The 17,952-nt window shown below is 44.4% G+C and overlaps 1 protein-coding gene across 2 annotated transcripts; it reads right to left on the bottom strand.

Moving 5' to 3' along the window:
* Positions 1 to 218: 218 nt before the first annotated feature.
* Positions 219 to 17,928, bottom strand: rilp (Rab interacting lysosomal protein). Of its 2 annotated transcripts, none has more exons than XM_021587825.3 (8): positions 17,106 to 17,928; positions 15,615 to 15,738; positions 8,719 to 8,840; positions 5,122 to 5,310; positions 4,019 to 4,188; positions 3,775 to 3,897; positions 3,542 to 3,640; positions 219 to 1,802 (listed from the first exon to the last, which is right to left on the bottom strand). In XM_021587825.3, the coding sequence occupies exons 1-8, from the start codon at positions 17,454 to 17,456 to the stop codon at positions 1,670 to 1,672; spliced, it is 1,311 nt and encodes a 436-aa protein (XP_021443500.1). In that variant the 5' UTR covers positions 17,457 to 17,928; the 3' UTR covers positions 219 to 1,669. The 2 variants fall into 2 exon arrangements, with proteins under 2 accessions (XP_021443500.1, XP_021443499.1); XM_021587824.3 differs by having other exon boundaries at positions 15,615 to 15,741; positions 17,106 to 17,866.
* Between the last annotated feature and the right edge of the window lie 24 nt (positions 17,929 to 17,952).

Raw genomic sequence — 17,952 nt, 5'->3', positions numbered from 1 at the left:
TACTGAGAGATTAGGGAAAGAGGTGAGCAGCATATTTAGATGTGTTTGTGTGTGTTTGTGTACTGTACATCTATCTTCCACACAAGAACACACACTCACTCACCTTGTTGTAAAGAAAAGCCTAACTGTCCATCCTAGATCAGAAGTGGGATGTTCTCTTGGCAAATAGATGTATGTTGACAGCCCAACTCACATGCTCCCACAATACACACTTCTGATTTAAATTCAGATATTTATTTGGTTTTTGTAGCTCAGAGGCTTCTCCGTTTAAAAATAGTCATGCTTACAAAAATAACATGTACATAGTTTGTAGGAAAATACGTCATTCAACACAATCACCAGCAGCATTCATTTAGAATGTCAGAAAACTACGTCCGAGTCAGATGTCTGAGTACCGATAAGTTATGGTAGTGGGCAGGGGCAGCCATTGTTGTAGGTGTGTGTTTCTGTGTGCGTTTGTTTAACGACATGGTCAGATGGAAGGATAGTGACGGCACACACACACCATCTCCCATTTACCCCCAAGGAAACACACATTTCCTCTGTAAGTGCAGCAACTAACTTACAGGGGCTGGTGCCCCAGTGAACGAACGCACGCACGCACGCACACACACACACACAGAGACAGGTGTGCACACGCACACTTGGCAGCCACATGCATAACAACCAACCCCAATGCTCAATTCATGGTCTTAGGGAAGACATGGTTGAACTCATAACAGGACTCTATCAAAAATGTAAGATGAGCTGATGGTTAAGAATATAAAGTCGAATCAATAAATGACTGTTACTCTGTGGCAATACATTCAGGCTCAGAAGTAACACACAGTATACTTTACTGCAAAACGTTTCCTATAACTCACACCATGTCCAAGACAGTGACAGATTGTAAGAATTACAGCAACCACAAAGCACACCAAAAACACCCACACTAGGTAAAATGTTCAACACATGGAAGTCCACCATGGTTGTTAATAGTTGGAATTCCCTCTGTGGCACAAACGTGTTCCTGCAATGACTAATGATTGCTGTGTTCAAAATATATCTTGGTATCTTTGGCTAAAAATATTTGTTAAAATATCTCAATACAAATTTGCTTCAGAGATTCAACAGAGATTTGTTGTAGATGGTTACATACCATACACATCACTATAATGTTGAATACAAATACTAAAACAATTACAAAAGCATTATCCATTAAAAAAAAGTCCCTCATAATAATGTCCTGCACAGTTACTGTCAATGCAAAGTGTACAGTTGGCCATTTCACCATTCTGAACCTATTCCTGAGAGAAACAGAGGGAGAGAAAGAGAGAGAAAGAGAAAGAGAGAGAGGAAGAGAAAGAGAAAGAGAGAGAAAGAGAGAGAGGAAGAGAAAGAGATAGAAAGAGAGAGAGGAAGAGAGAGAGAGGAAGAGAAAGAGGAAAAGAAAGAGAGAGAGGAAGAGAAAGAGAGAGAGGAAGAGAAAGAGAGAGAGGAAGAGAAAGAGAGAGAGGAAGAGAAAGGTATACAGAGCAAGGACAAGGGGGTAATAACAAATGAAGAAGGAAGGCATGAGAGAATGCTCTTCCTTTCTTAGGGCTGCTGTGGAGACCTAACCAGTATGACAACATCCTGTGATACTGAACAGAATGGAGGACAAGTGTAGTTGGACGGGTGTTGAGGGGTGTCATGGTGATTGTCGGGGTTCTGTCTCCGCAGTGTTGTCAGTGTCGTCGATGATTTCCCAGGAAGAAGCAGCGTTGTTTTCACCGGGACTACGGCTGCTGTGGTTGCTGCCGGAGCGGGTCAGGAAGCCAAAGCTAGGAGACAACACAGGTCTAGGATCAGCTATACTAACTCACAACCAGAAGAAACTAAAGGTACACACAGGAGGAGAGAAAACAACACAGTCCACAGGTCAGAGATATTGTCTGAAAGGTTATATGCCACATAGCCTCTTGTGACCGACTGTGATCATTAAACAGGAAGCGTGCATGTGAGATTTGGTTCAGTGTTTCTGAGATCGTGTCCAAGATGGCGTAGCAGTGCAAACGTTGTTTGTCGTTTTCCTGTGTACATTTTTTATTTTTCGTCTTTTTTAAAAATATATTTCAATTTATTATGTTTGTTTATTCCATGTGTAACTCTGTGTTGTTGTTTGTGTCGCACTGCTTTGCTTTGAAAATAAAGGAGGGCGCATACTCTAGGAGATCAGATGCAAAAATGTAATGTCCAACGTTTCGACAGCCAAGCTGTCTTCATCAGGGTATAATCAAACACTGCGGGATGACTCGTTTATATAGTGTCAAAAGACACAGGTGTCTGTAATCATAGGAGAGGGGGTGACCTCGACAATTTATTGTTAAAACGAGAGGCTGCTTGGATCTTTAACTTAAAGACCCTTGCTCCCTTCGGTCTCAACGTAGACTTTGATCTGAAGCCATTCTTGTGACTATTGTGACTTTGCCATTGTAATTGTTTGTAAGCTTGTGTAGTCTAAAATGAATCTATGATCGTATGCTATCCATTTGTTTTTTTGTATGCTGTTCTTTGTATGCCATTTTAATCATTTATAATTAACCAATGATATTAGGTCACACTTGGCCATGATTACAGACACCTGTGTCTTTTGACACTATATAAACGAGTCATCCCGCAGTGTTTGATTATACCCTGATGAAGACAGCTTGGCTGTCGAAACGTTGGACATTACATTTTTGCATCTGAGCTCCTAGAGTGTGCGGCTCTCCTTTATTTGCAAGTGTTGCACTCCGCTAGCCAGCACCTCGTCTAAATAGGTGTGCCTTTCTTTTTCTTCTAGCACTGCTTTGCTTTATCTTGGCCAGGTCGCAGTTGTAAATGAGAACTTGTTCTCAACTGGCCTACCTGGTTAAATAAAGGTGAAATAGAAAATACAAAATAAATAAAAACATGTAGTGAGTACTACATTCTGTAGATATGAGGTAGTCCCTGGTTACACCACAAGGGCGAGTAGTCTATGTTTATATTAATGGGCTTAGTCAGAGGCATCAGCAGGTGCTGTGAAATGTATACATTGAAAGTAAAAGCAGAACAGTGAACAGAGTGGTAGCATGTGTTTGAATGTCTGCCTAGAGGTAAACATAGACACACAACAGTATTATCAGGAGACCAGGGGTAGTTTAACATAGACAAACAATATCATCAGGATTCAGGACTTAGCAACAAGTTGATGGAACGATTATCTAACCTACCACAGACCTGCCTCAACTTTGCATAGCCAATCAGTGGCCTCGCAGTAAGGGTTATGGTAGGGAACTGCATAGTTAACTGAGGCTCATTGTCATTTCAAATCAGGCTTTTGCAGGAATTCTCCAACAGAACAAGGTCCTGCATCAGTTTAGCAGCGTAACAACATTGTAACAGACAACTATTCATACCAAATTTCTAGAACTATCTTCTGACTGGGTTTCTTTGAATGTTGTAAATGTGCTTTAAACATGTTTACATTTCTGTATGTAAAATGCTATGTTAATACATGTGTTGTTTACATTAGTAAAAACAGGCCAGTAGTACTTACAGGTTCCTGATGCGAGACTCTTGTGGTTTGCTGTCAGTGCTGTCTGTCCCGGTTTCTGTCTCTGCTCTCCTCTCAAACAGGGGTCCTTTCTCCTCATCACTGTTTAAGGAAAGTACATCCACAAAGTCAGCACTGCGTCTTTGTGTGTGTGTACATGTGTGTATGTGTGTGTGTGTATGCATATGTGTGTGTAACTGTGTGTGTGTACCCGTGTGTGTGTGTGTCAGTGTCACCTGCTGCATTCGTCCTCTGGCATGCCCAACATCTTGGCCTTGATGACAGTTTTCTGTTTCTTTATGGCAGAACGTACAGCGTCCAGCAAGAAGCCTGGACACCGCTCATCATTCAGGATCTCCCTGTGAGGATGACACAAATGACACACACATCCGTACAGACACACACACAAACTAGACAAACACAAACATGTAAACACATACACACTCATAAAAGGTATGAAACATCCCCCATAGTACCTACCTCTGGTAGTAGGAGAGTTCCTCCTGCACCAGGAACAGGTTGGCTTTGAGCTCGTTCCTCTCTGTCAGCATCTCTCTGACCTCCTGCTTGGTGAAACAGGGTCTGTTGGGATCCTTCAGGTCTATCACCAGCTTGTCAGTCAGGTCCACTTCGGTCTTACACGGATTGGCCTGTAGGGGTGGAGAAAACACAGGTACACTATCACAATTGAGTTAATGTAACAACAGTCATGTGTTTTATGGCTAAGGGACACAAAATGGTGTTGTTCACCTGGTATAACACATTTACTGAACTTCAGTCTATGAAATTGTCTAAAAGCAATAGGAAAAGCATAATACCCATCAAAATGAGGAGATTTGGCAAAATGTGTGACTATTACAAAGTAACAAGACAACATTTTTCTTGTAGTGAGATGTCTTAGTCACATTATACTGTAGGTGGACAACACATACATGTACATCTTGTGCCAACGGTGTTTCCTCTCAGAACTATAAGTTAACTCCTTTGTCAGAGAGAAAAGTCACAGATATTACCTTAATTTCTCTTATCTTAGTCATAACAAATATTTCAAAATGGCTACAGTTTCTTTTACAGGGAGAAGAGTTTAAAGAAACAAAGGCCAAGTGTAAGACTTGGCAGAGAGAGGACAGTGACAAATGTTCAAAGATTAAAGTTCAGCTCCAAAATAAACTGAGGGAGAGGGCAGGACACTAAAAGTTCTCTAGAGAAATGACAACAAGGTGTAACAAACAGTAAAGTGAGTCAGAATACACTGGATGACTAATGTTATGTAGTATTATAAACTTGGTACTTTGGGTCCTGGATACTGATTGGCTGAAACAGCATTTCACAAGTATGACTTAAAAGTACTTGTTTACTGTTCTATTCAGGTTGGTAACCAGTTTATAATAGCAATAATGCACCTTAGGGATTTGGGGGACTTTTTACTTAAATATAATATGAAGGTCCAAGGCCAATTCAAAAATGGAAATTAATCCTATCCTTTCAACAAGGGACAAACACACCTCTACACACACAGAGCCACCCATCCACACACATACAACCCCCCACACCATGCATGCACACACACAGACACTTCTTACCGTGCCAGCAGCAGTGTTGGCCTTTTCCAGCTGGGTGGTGAGGCGTTCTATCTCTTTCTGTTTCTCTCTGAGGTCTGCCTCCATGTCAGCCTTCCTCTCCACAGCATTCTTCACCTGGGCCGTGACGATGCTCTGCTTGTGTCTCAGCTCCCCATTCATCTTCATGAAGCGCTCCAACTGCTCCTGCAGCTGTACACGCACGCACGCACACACACACACACACACACACACAGACACAGACACACACAGACACACACACACACACATACAGGTATGTAACAACACATTAACATAACACTGATATTGCATACATATACACTCATTCACATCCAGGCCGATGATATGATATGATAGATATCATAGCAGGCCTTTGTGGGGGTGCAGAGACTCATTGGGAGCAAGAGGAGAGGACCATATTAGACAAACAAAGGGGGTTACTCCCATGAACAGAAAAGCATGTTCAAGCATCATTTTGAGCAAACTTAATTTAGGATGCCCTGGGTTCTAAGTAAGGTGAAAAGCCTAGAAACATCAACAAACACACCCAGCTCGAGCTGGAGTTTAAAACCATTACTGTGTGACAGAGAGCTGCTGTGAATAAGGGACTGGAGTCATGGCCCAGACTTGTCTCCAAGGTGTGGGTGATGCTCTGCACAAACCCATAACCATAACAACTATACCAGTACTGTTTCAGTATCATGTTTTATTAGTCATATGTACACGTGGCATACACCGTCCAATGAAATGCTTACGTGCAGGTTCCTTCTTGACAATGCAACAACAATAAATAATAAAAGATAAGAATACGAACGTAAAGTAAATGGCTCGGTAGAATAGAATAAACATTTTAGTATATGTATAATACACAATTTATAGTCCAATATTTACAAGTGTTTAGAGGAAGGGAGGGTTGAGGGGCAAGTGTTTGAATTGTGCACTATTAAGCAATCATAACAAGAATCTCGTTGTAGCAGTTGTGATGTGTGTGTAGCATGAATGTGCACTGAGTGTACAAAACATGATCCCTCCATGACATAGACAAAGCAGGAGAATCCAGGGGAAAGCTATGATCCCTTATTGATGTCACTTGTTAAATCCACTTCAATCAGTGTAGATGGAGGGGAGGAGATATGTTAAATAATTATTTTTAAGCCTTGAGACATGGATGTTGTATGTGTACCATTCTGAGGGTGAATGGACGAGACAAAATATTTAAGTGCATTTGAACGAGGTATGGTAGTAGGTGCCAGGTGCACCGATTTCAGTGTGTCAAGAACTGCAACGCTGCTGGGTATTTCATGCTTAACAGTTTCCTGTGTGTATCAAGAATGGTCCACCACTCAAAGGACATCCAGCAAACTTGACACAACTGTGGGAAGCATTAGAGTCAACATAGGCCAGGATCCCTGTGGAACGCTTTCGATACCCTGTAGAGTCCATGCCCCGACGAATTGAGGCTGTTCTGAGTAGAGGTCGACCGATTAAACGGAATGGCCGATTAATTAGGGCCGATTTCAAGTTTTCATAACAATCGGTAATCTGCATTTTTGGACACCGATCATGGCCAATTACATTACACTCCATGAGGAGATGCGTGGCAGGCTGACTACCTGTTATGCGAGTGCAGCAAGGAGCCACGGTAAGGTGCTAGCTAGCATTAAAAGTATCTTATAAAAAACAATTAATCTTAACATAATCACTAGTTAACTACACATGGTTGATGATATTACTAGTTTATCTAGCTTGTCCTGCGTTGCATATAATCAATGTGGTGCCTGTTAATTTATCATTGAATCATAGCCTACATCGCCAAACGGGAGATTTAACAAGCGCATTCGCGAAAAAAGTCCTGTCGTTGCACCAAAGTGTACCTAACCATAAACATCAAAGACTTTCTTAAAATCAATACACAAGTTGGAAACTAATTTGCCAGAATTTTACGTAATTATGACATAACATTGAAGGTTGTGCAATGTAACAGGAATATTTAGACTGATGGACGCCACCCGTTAGATAAAATACAGAACGGTTCTGTATTTCACTGAAAGAATAAACATTTTGTTTTCGAAATGATAGTTTCCGGATTTTACCATATTAATGACCTAAGGCTTGTATTTCTGTGTGTTATTATGTTATAATTAAGTCTATGATTTGATATTTGAAAGAGCAGTCTGACTGAGCGGTGGTAGGCAGCAGCAGGCTCGTAAGCATTCATTCACTTTTGTGTGTTTACCAACAGCTCTTCGCTGTGCTTCAAGCCTATCAACTCGAGATTAGGCTGGTGTAACCGATGTGAAATGGCTAGCTAGTTAGCGGGGTGCACGCTAATAACATTTCAATCGGTGACGTCACTCGCTCTGAGACCTTGAAGTAGTTGTTCCCCTTGCTCTGCAAGGGCCGCATCTTTTGTGGAGCGATGGGTAACGATGCTTTGAGGGTGGCTGTTATCGATGTGTTCCTGGTTCGAGCCCAGGTAGGGGCGAGTGTCACGACTTCCGCCGAAGTCGGTTCCTCTCCTTGTTCGGGCGGCGTTCGGCGGTCATCGTCGCCGGTCTTCTAGCCATCGCCGATCCACCTTTCATTTTCCATTTGTTTTGTCTTGACTTTCTGCACACCTGGTTTACATCTCCTACTAATTACATGTGTATTTAACCCTCTGTTCCCTCCATGTCTGTGTGGGGTATTGTTTATTGTCAAGGTTGGCACGCTTCCGGCTGGTTTGTGCCGGGTTTTGTTTTATTACCCGTGCTTTGTGGCAGCCGGTACTTTGTACTTGGGTTTTGTACTTTTTCTGCCTCATCTTGTTCTTTGGGCATTTTGTGTTGTGACGCGGTTGCGTTCTGTATTATGATTGCCTAAGTAAAGTGCTTTGTCCATTCATCTCTGCTCTCCTGCTCCTGACTTCCATGCACCAGCTACACCCACCGTTGACAGCGAGGAGAGGGACGGAAGCTATACTGTTACACTGGCAATACTAAAGTGACTATAAGAACATCCAATATTCAAAGGTATATTAAATACAAATGGTATAGAGAGAAAGTCCTTTAATTCCTATAATAACTACAACCTAAAACGTCTTACCTGGGAATATTGAAGAGTCATGTTAAAAGGAACCACCAGCTTTCATATGTTCTCATGTTCTGAGCAAGGAACTTAAACGCTAGCTTTCTTACATGGCACATATTGTACTTTTACTTTCTTCTCCAACACTTTGTTTTTGCATTATTTAAACCAAATTGAACATGTTTCATTATTTATTTGAGGCTAAATTGATTTTATTGATGTATTATATTAAGTTAAAATAAAAGTGTTCATTCAGTATTGTTGTAATTGTCATTATTACAAATAAAAAAATTGGCCAATTAATCGGTATCGGCTTTTTTTGGTCTTCCAATAATCGATATCGCGTTGAAAAATCATAATCGGTCAACCTCTAGTTCTGAGGGCAAAAGGTACTGCATCTCCATATAAGGAAGGTTTTCCTAATGTTTTGTACACTCAGTGTGTGTGTGTGTGTGTGTGTGTGTGTGTGTGTATGTGTGTGTGTGTGTGTGTGTGTATTCAGATAGACTGTACATGTAGTCTTCTTGTCCTTACCGCCTCCACCTCCTTAGACACGCTTCCTATCTGCTGTACTTTGGCTCTCAACTCATCTCTCTGCTTGTCAACCACCTCCTTCAGTTTCAGCATCACCTCCCGCTCCTGCCGTTGGACACGGTCTGAAACACAGGACCACAACAATACAATATCATCACTGTGGGTTTTCAATGGTCAACAGACGGCCCAGAGACAACACAGTAGGGCACAAAAAATTAAAGTAAAGAAATAAAAGCCCAACGGAAAACGGAAATGAATGTCCAGGAAGTCCCTAATGAACATGACCCAGTAGTTCATCAACCATCAACAGTCGGTCAAGACTAAGTCCCCAGCCAAAGCTGCTCAGTGGAGTGTATCTTAAGGTCTGTGGTTAAACAGTAAAGACACTTAAGGATTATCCTTCAGCACATGGTCATTTTTAAGTGGTCTGGTTTATACCTGTTGATTCAGACACACTACTCTGGACGTGTAATGACTGATACATAACCTATGGTGGAGATTATTTTATTTAACCTTTATTTAACTAGGAAAGTCAGATAAGAACAAATTCTTATTTACAACGACGGCCTACCCCGGCCAAACCCTCCCCTAACCCGGACGACGCTGGGCCAATTGTGCGTTGCCCTATGGGACTCCCGATCATGGCTGGTAGTGATACAGCCCGGGACCTAACCCGGGTCTGCAGTGACTTAGACCGCTGCGCCACTCAGGATCTATGGCGTTTTGCTTTGGATGGACATTGGAGACACTAATGTTCCTAGGCCAAACTGCAATAAAACAATCAAACTTAACAACAAGCAGCTAACATGGACCTCTTGGTGGGAAAACTGGTTTCAGAGTGTAGTATGGCCTGGGCCCGTAGAGGTACTGCAGGTGGTCCACAATTTTCTATACTTTTTTATAAATAAAACAAAATGAGAGCCTGCCTGCCGTTCTGTCCCTTTTTGACTCTGCCTTGGACTACGAACCTCTGCCTACCCACGACCTGCCCTTCGCCTGCCCCTTGTTATAATAAATATTCTGAGAACCGAAACATCCACCTCTTGTGTTTGCATCTGGGTCATATCCTGAGTCGTGATAGTACGAACTGGCCCTGACTGACCCAGCAGAATCGGACCAGCTCCGCAATGCTGTCTCCTTCCAAGGAGCCCCCATTAGAAGACACAAAGAGGTACTTCAAAACCTTATGGAAGGATTCCAGACCTTGGTGGAATGCCATTGCCACACTTTCACTACATTGCTGGAGCAATTCCAAGGATTATCAACTGGGCAACAAGCCACTACAGTAACACCCCTGACTCTCAGTAACCCCGCTACCAGTGGTGCTTCTCCCCAGCCTACCCCGGCTTCCCGAGAACACCGCTTACCTCTTCCGGAGCGCTATGCTGGAGATCCTGGAACCTGCTGGGCATTTCTCTCCCAGTGCTCCCTCATCTTTGAGGTACAGCCCTCTTTGTTTAATTTGGATCAGTTGAAAATAGTGTATCTTTTAACGCTGATGTCTGTAAGGGCGCTCGCCTGGGCTATAGCAGTGTGGGATCAACCATCTGCCTTTTGCCTGCATTCCTGAGAGAATTCGAAATCACCTGAGCCCCTCGGCGACTCGTCTCCTCCTGAGCCCATGCAACTGGGCAGGGCTAGATTGTCTCTTAGTGAACGTTTATGCAGGCTGAGCTTCAACAGTTGCCTGTATTGTTGTACTACAGGACATTACATAGCCACCTGTCCAGTAAAAGAACAGGCTCATCAGTAGGTACGGGTACGCTGGTGGGCCATACAGGGAGTCTTCAAACTCCCATTACTTGTACTCCTCTCCATGCTGTTCCACTGCTGCTGTGGGGTGGTCGGTCAAAATGTCTTCGGGTGCTCATTGACTCTGGGGCTGATGAGAGCTTCATGGACGCTACCCTGGTAGCTGAGCTGGGAATCTCTGCTCAACTCCATTCCCATGGACGCCAGAGCTTTGACGGACTCTCCATTGGCAGGGTTACTCACAGTACGGTTCCCATTAACCTGCAGGTGTCGGGTAATCACAGTGAGTCCCTACAGTTTCTACTAATTGCATCTCCTCATACACTTGTGGTTTTGGGATTTTCATGGCTCCAGAGGCACAACCCCCTGATCGACTGGGCTACTAGTTCTATCCTGGGTTGGAGTCCGTTCTGCCATGCACATTGCCTTAAGGCGGCGCAGCCTGCCCTGGGACATCCTTCTGCGGGCTTGGGAAAAGCCTCGGATCTCCCGCGGAGTACCAGGACCTCCGGGAGGTTTTCAGCAAGGCTCGTGCCACATCCCTTCCTCTGCATTGACACTATGAATGCGCTATTGACCTCCTCCCGGGCACCACGCCACCTCGGGTCGGCTTTATTCCCTGTCTGCCCCGGAGACCAAGACCATGAAGGTATACATTGAGGACTCTCTAGCTGCCGGGATCATGCATCCTCCTGCCTCTCCTGCCGGTGCAGGGTTTTTCTATGTGGAAAAGAAGGACAAAACCCTGCACCCGTGTATTGACTACCGGGGCCTCAATGACATCACTGTAAATAATTGTTACCCACTACCACTCCTCGGCTTTCGAGCTTCTCCAGGGGGTGACCATCTTTTCGAAGTTGGACCTTCGGAACGCCTACCACCTGGTTCGGATACGGGAATGAGACGAGTGGAAGACAGCCTTCAACATGGCTAGCGGACACAATGTGTACCTGGTTATGCCGTTTGGTCTGGCCAACGCTCCAGCAGTGTTCCAGGCCCTGGTCAACGATGTGCTCTGTGACATGTTGAACCGGTTTGTGTTTGTCTATCTCAACAACATCTTTGTCTTTACCCTGGCGGCTCAAGAGCATGTTCGCAATGTCCGACAAGTCCTCCAGTGCCTCCTGGAGAACCAGATGGATCCTGACAAGGTGAAAGCCGTGGTGGATTGGCCCCAACCCACATCCAGAGTTCAGCTGCAATGTTTCCTGGGATTTGCTCATTTCTACCGCCGCTTTATTCAGGGCTACAGCACCCTGGCCTCCCCCTCTCTGCACTCCCCTCTCCCAAGGTTCCGTTCATGTGATCCCCAGCTGCTGACCGGGCGTTTCTGGATCTGAAGCACCGCTTCACCACAGCCCTCATCCTAATCCATTCGGACACATCCCGTCAGTTTGTGGTGGCGGTTGACGCCTCAGACATTGGAGTGGGGTCCGTCCTGTCCCAGCCTTCTGTCCAGGACCAAAAGCTGCATCCATGCGCTTTCCTCTCCCATCGTCTCCATTTCGCTGAGAGGAACTATGATGTGGGAAATCGGGAACTTATTGCAGTCAAGATGGAGGAGTGAAGGCACTGGCTCAAAGGGAAGGAACATCCATTCTTAGTGTGGACCGATTGTAAGAATTTGGAATATCTTCGCACCGCCAAGTGCTCAACTCAAGACAGGCTTGTTGGGCTCTGTTATTCACGCGATTCAATTTTACCATCTCCTACTGCACTGGATTCAAGAATGTGAAGCCCGATGCCCTCTTCCGCCTGTATAGTTCCGCTGCTACAGCATCTGACACTGAGGCCATCCTCCCTACCTCCTGTCTAGCAGCTACACTAGTCTGGGGTATTGAGAACCGGGTCTGCAAGGGGCCACCTTCCCAGCCAGACCCCGGGGAGGGGGTGGCTAACCAGATGTTCATCCCAGATTTTCCCGGTCCTGGAATGGAGCCATTCCTCTAAACTCACCTGTCATCCCGGCTCCCGCCGGACCCTGGCTTTCTTCCACCAACGTTTTTGGTGGCCCACCATGGTCCCGGACATCTCCGCATTCGTTGCCGCCTGCACTGTGTGCACACAGAATATGTCTTTGCGGCAAGCTCCGGCTGGCCTCCTACAACCACTCCCTGTTCCTCATTGCCACTGGTACCATATATCCCTGGACCTTGTCACTGCTCTCCCTCTGTCTGATGGCAACACCACCATCTTTACTGTGGAGGATAGGTTTTCCAAAGCTGCATATTTAATTCCCCTTCCAAAGTTACCCTCAGCCAAGGAGACAACCTAGCTTATGGTGCAGCACATCTTCTGGATTTATGGACTTCCGATCGACATGGTCTCCGATTGGGGTTCTCTGTTCTCGTCCAGGTTCTGGAAGGCATTCTGCACCCTCATTGCATCATTGGCCAGCCTGTCCTCCGGGTTTCATCCCCAGTCTAACGGCTAATCAGAGTGGTCCAATCAGACTCGTCTCTGCCAAAACCACCACCTGGAGCCAGTAACTTGTGTGGGTAGAGTACGCCCGCAACTCCTTCCCTGCTCGGCCACTGGACTCTCGCCCTTCGAGTGTTCCTTGGGTTACCAGCCCCCGCTCTTCCCTGAGCAAGAGGTCAGCATAGCCTCGGCCCAGATGTTCGTCAGCCGCTGTCGGCGTACCTGGAAGAGAGGCCGGTCCGCTCTTTTTACGACCACCTCCAGGCATCACCGGCCTCCGGCTCCCCGCTATCGGCCAGGGCAATGGGTATGGCTGTCCACCCGTGATCTGCCCCTCCGGGTGGAGTCTCAAAAACTTTCCCCCCGTTTTATTTGCCCATTCCCCATCCCTAATGTCCTTAGCCCCTCTACTGTTCGTCTTTTGTTGCTCCTGCCTGCCCTGATCCTGAGCCTGCTGTTCTGTCCCTTTTTTGACTGTGCCTTGGACTACGAACCTCTGCCTGCCCCTTTATTGTGATAAAAATTCTGAGAACCGAACCATCCGACCTCCTGTGTCTGCATCTGGTTCATATCCTGAGTCGTGATACTATCTTGTTGAATGATACTAGGGTTGGTGCTCTTAGCAGCTTCTATAGCGAGAGTATCGACGACTAAGCAGGGACGAGATCAATAATGAATATCTTACTAATACTTCATAAGTTAGTGTAATAATACAAATATACGTGTCTATTATAGTCTATTAGTTTATATGTATCTTTTCTGCTTTGTTCGTCTTTCAGTATTTACATAACAAATGTCACATTTACGGTCACACATTCACTTCCCAAATAAACAAACACCAGAATTTCTCAGTCAGCAATGTTTTTCCGTGTGATTACCACCAGAAGTAAATACTCTGGTACTTTACCTGTTGTGGTGGGTAGTATGTTTGCATACACACATGTGAGAAGGGGATTGTTTCTAAGAGGTGTGTGATATATTATGTATGACAGAAAGGGTAAGTACCATGCCCATAAGGCAGACGTTTATACTAATCCTTCCTGGACATGGTTGCCCCTAAGGCAGATGTTTAAACTAGACTTCCTGGACATGGTTGACCCTAAGGCAGATGTTTAAACTAACCTTCCTGAGCATGGTTGACCCTAAGGCAGATGTTTAAACTAGTATTCCTGGACATGGTTGACCCTAAGGCAGATGTTTAAACTAACCTTCCTGAGCATGGTTGACCCTAAGGCAGATGTTTAAACTAGACTTCCTGGACATGGTTGACCCTAAGGCAGATGTTTAAACTAACCTTCCTGAGCATGGTTGCCCCTAAGGCAGATGTTTAAACTAGACTTCCTGGACATGGTTGCCCCTAAGGCAGATGTTTAAACTAGACTTCCTAGGCATGGTTGACCCTAAGGCAGATGTTTAAACTAACCTTCCTGAGCATGGTTGACCCTAAGGCAGATGTTTAAACTAACCTTCCTGAGCATGGTTGACCCTAAGGCAGATGTTTAAACTAACCTTCCTGAGCATGGTTGACCCTAAGGCAGATGTTTAAACTAACCTTCCTGGGCATGGTTGCCCCTAAGGTAAATATTTAAACTAACTTTCCTTAGCATGGTTGCCCCTAAGGCCGATGTTTAAACTAACTTTCCTGAGCACGGTTGCCCCTAAGGCAGATGTTTAAGGCTGTTCTATATCAACCAACCTCCCTATATATCGTTGCCCTTAAGGCCGCTGTTTAAGCCAATCGCATGTTGTGACGGCCCTGAATTTTTCTGAACCGTCTCAGAGTGCTTCTCCTTCCAATAGGGCGCTTCCCCTTCAATTCCCAATTAAATAGTGCTTCTCCTTCCAATAGGGCGCTTTCCCTTTAATTCCCAATTAAATAGCCAGCTTCAGCTGCGCAAAAGTGGGGTTGTGATGGAGCAGTGAATGAGGATGTGTTCAACCCTCAGTTCCCGAAGCTTCTCTATTCCGTTTGTTTTGTTGCCGTTAAACGTGTGTTTTGTAGCCTAATAGAGTTTACCCAGGATCGGATCCACTCTTTGCGTCCGTGGACTACACCTCTCCGTTCTTCATGGCCTTTCTCCGCTGGAGATCTGTTGGCGGATTGGATTGTCTGACTGACCGACTGACTACCACCTTTTTGTATACGGTATTTCATTTGTTTTGATGTGATGTATACTGTGATGATTTATGTAGTTAGTTGTAGTTAAGGACTTAGTAAGAGTTGATACGCTTTAAAGTTCTGTGGTAAAATAATTGTTATATTGATTGTATGATTAATACTGGGTTTACGCTACACTGAATGAACGGACAAACATTGCGTGACAAAAGTCACTTCGAGTTCCCTGAACTCCTTTACCAGGCTGGACTCTTTTTAGGCCCGAGTTACAGGACATTTCTGGAGGAACCAGAACTCATTGTGTTATATTATTTATTATGTGTGTGTAATCATTGATGTTGCTAATACAACCCACGCAAAATAATATAGTTGTTTTTGAAGTTCTTTTCAATGTTTTAAGGGTTTATGAAAAGTGTATTTCCATCCTGACTTTTACATAAGTCCTTTGTATTGGTGTAGACTTGACGGACCAGATGGGACTCATTCCCTCCCAAACCAAAAGGAGAAACCAATGTTTTCTCTGGTAGGCACAACCTACCTGGCACCCCTATAAATAATAACCTCAAGTCAAAACCGTTACAGTGTGTGTTTATGTGTTTAAACCAACCTTCCTGGACATGGTTGCCCCTCAGGCAGCTCTGTAACTCCTGATTCTCCATCTGTAGATGCAATACCTGGGCCTGCAGCTCCTCGCACCTCCTCCTCTGCTTCTCCACCTCCTCCTGCACCTTCTGCTGGGGGACAAGGAGGAGCTGTTACAGACTCTGGGTTAGGAGGAGACACACAGCATACCCACCATAGAAATAGAATGACATTCTAGTCGTTATATTTATATGGTACCCATTACCATTGACTTCTAGTGAACTCATTGCCCAATACCAGAGGAGTCTACAGGTACTTGGTGGTGAGGAAGAATAGGCTCCTAATTAAATCAAATATATTGATAGCTACTGAGTGCTAGCTGAAGAATGTTCCAAGTGAAAGAGAATCGGTGACGTCACTTGCTCTGAGACCTTGAAGTAGTAGTTCCCCTTGCTCTGCAAGGGCCACGGCTTTTGTGGAGCGATGGGTAACGATGCTTCGTGGGTGTCAGTTGTTGATGTGTGCAGAGGGTCCCTGGTTCGCGCCCGGGTATGGGCGAGGGGACGGCCTAAAGTTATACTGTTACACCAACAAGACCAATAACCGACAGTGTAATCAGGTGTGAGACAGAAGGGCAGGGCCCATGGTGTGGTGTGTGGTGCATAGACATGTGGTGTAGTGAAAACTGTAGTACCAACATGTTTCCTACTATCATATCAAATCTATGATCGTTGAGATCAGACCAGATAACAGTGACTTCCCTAATTATACTGCGATTTTGTGGGTTATTTTTTATTAAACACTGCACAATGCAGTTTCTCCAGAGATACATCTGATCAAGACCGAAATGTGCGATGTAGTAGGGAGTTGTAGTTTCCAACATGACAATATTCTACATAGCTCATTGCAGAAAATGTGGTAATTAACTACATTGACCACAATCCATTGCATGGGACTTTTATTGTTTAATTCTGCGTTGTTACAGCATTCGACCAACGTAATGCACAGTGCAGTTAATGTAATGTTTATTTTTATCAAACCCAAAATCCGTGATACATACTGTGGCAATAGCGACCTGTCAATAAAAACACACGAGGAACATCATAACGACAATAGCACGAGCGTCCATTCCGAACACACCATTCCGTGATGTTACATAACAAAAACGACATATAGTCTACAATTCGCTTAGGCTACTAATACAACTAAAATGGAGCCTTCTCTGTGTGGGGGAATAGTTGCCAGTGGTAGGTCTACACTGTACACATAATGCGTCACACAGATAACAAATATGTTTTGTGAGCTGTCACTTGCCACTCACTGAATGGGCATGATGAATAACGTGGCATACTAACGTGCAGCAAGTAGTATAGTTATTCAATTGTACCCTAGCCGTCAAAACAATTAAATTGCTACATTGTAGCAGCAACTCCAAATCACATATCGCTAATTGAAACGATACGTCACTGGAGGTATTATCTCCCATGTTACTACCATATTATTACCACCGACTCACCCGTTGTATTTCGCTCTTGCTTTCTTCGCATTCTTTCACATTTCTCGCCTTCTTCTGTGTCTGTACATTAAGTGTTTCGAACGCTTTAAGTAATTCTTCTTCTTTTGACTTGTGAGCATGGTTCCGCGATGCGAAGCTCTCCAAAAGTTCTAGAACTTTGACAATTTTAGGCACCAGTCCTGTGGCGCTCTCTTTACCGTAGCCGTCAATAAGTGTTTCCACTTCCGAGCCAATCAATTTAGCTATTTCGTATACATCGTCCACAGTTAGTGCTGAACATGTCCTTTCAAAACACACCTCTGTCTTCTTGACGTCTTGCTTTTGATCGTTTCTATCAAAATCCTTCTCCATTATTGCACAAGTGTGCAAGTGCACAAGTGTTACTATCGAAACCCAGAAATAAAAAGAACGTCGTTCTCACGGTGACATGACAGTTCCCCGGTGAAAGAGTCGAAACACAATTAAATCGAAAGTGTTCTCGCAATAAACAGCGCGATATGCTGCTGCATCTAAACTTAATGCATTCGTCAAATCGTCACCCTATGCTCGAACTTGACTCTGCATGCTTAGAGACTAGAACAAACCCGTTCAAACTTGAACCTCATTCGAGTATACGTCACACATTTTACCTAACCCTAGTCTAGAACATTAATATGAGGCCCAATTCAAATAAAAAACAGTGTACAAGTGCACAAGTGTTGGCCAATATTTCTGCTGGTGGCTTGTTTCCCTCCTACTTTCCTGACCAATGTAATAGGAGTGAGTCATTTATTGTACCTTAATTTAACTGGGCAAGTCAGTAGGCTACAAATTCTTATTTACAATGGTGGCCTACTGCCAAACCCGG

Source organism: Oncorhynchus mykiss, chromosome 27, assembly GCF_057628025.1.
Source record: "Oncorhynchus mykiss isolate SJ-2025 chromosome 27, ASM5762802v1, whole genome shotgun sequence".
NCBI lineage: Eukaryota > Metazoa > Chordata > Actinopteri > Salmoniformes > Salmonidae > Oncorhynchus > Oncorhynchus mykiss.
The sequence above is the reverse complement of the archived record's forward strand: the minus strand, read 5'-3'. Positions and strand labels throughout refer to the sequence as shown.

Excerpts from the sequence above, each read along its gene's own strand:
- rilp (XM_021587824.3), bottom strand. The coding sequence starts at position 17,456 with ATGGAGAAGGATTTTGATAGAAACGATCAAAAGCAAGACGTCAAGAAG. Across the intron at positions 3,898-4,018 it reads GAACTCTCCTACTACCAGAG|GGAGATCCTGAATGATGAGC; the intron begins GTAGGTACTATG and ends TCATCCTCACAG. Across the intron at positions 1,803-3,541 it reads GAGTCTCGCATCAGGAACCT|CTTTGGCTTCCTGACCCGCT; the intron begins GTAAGTACTACT and ends GTTGTCTCCTAG.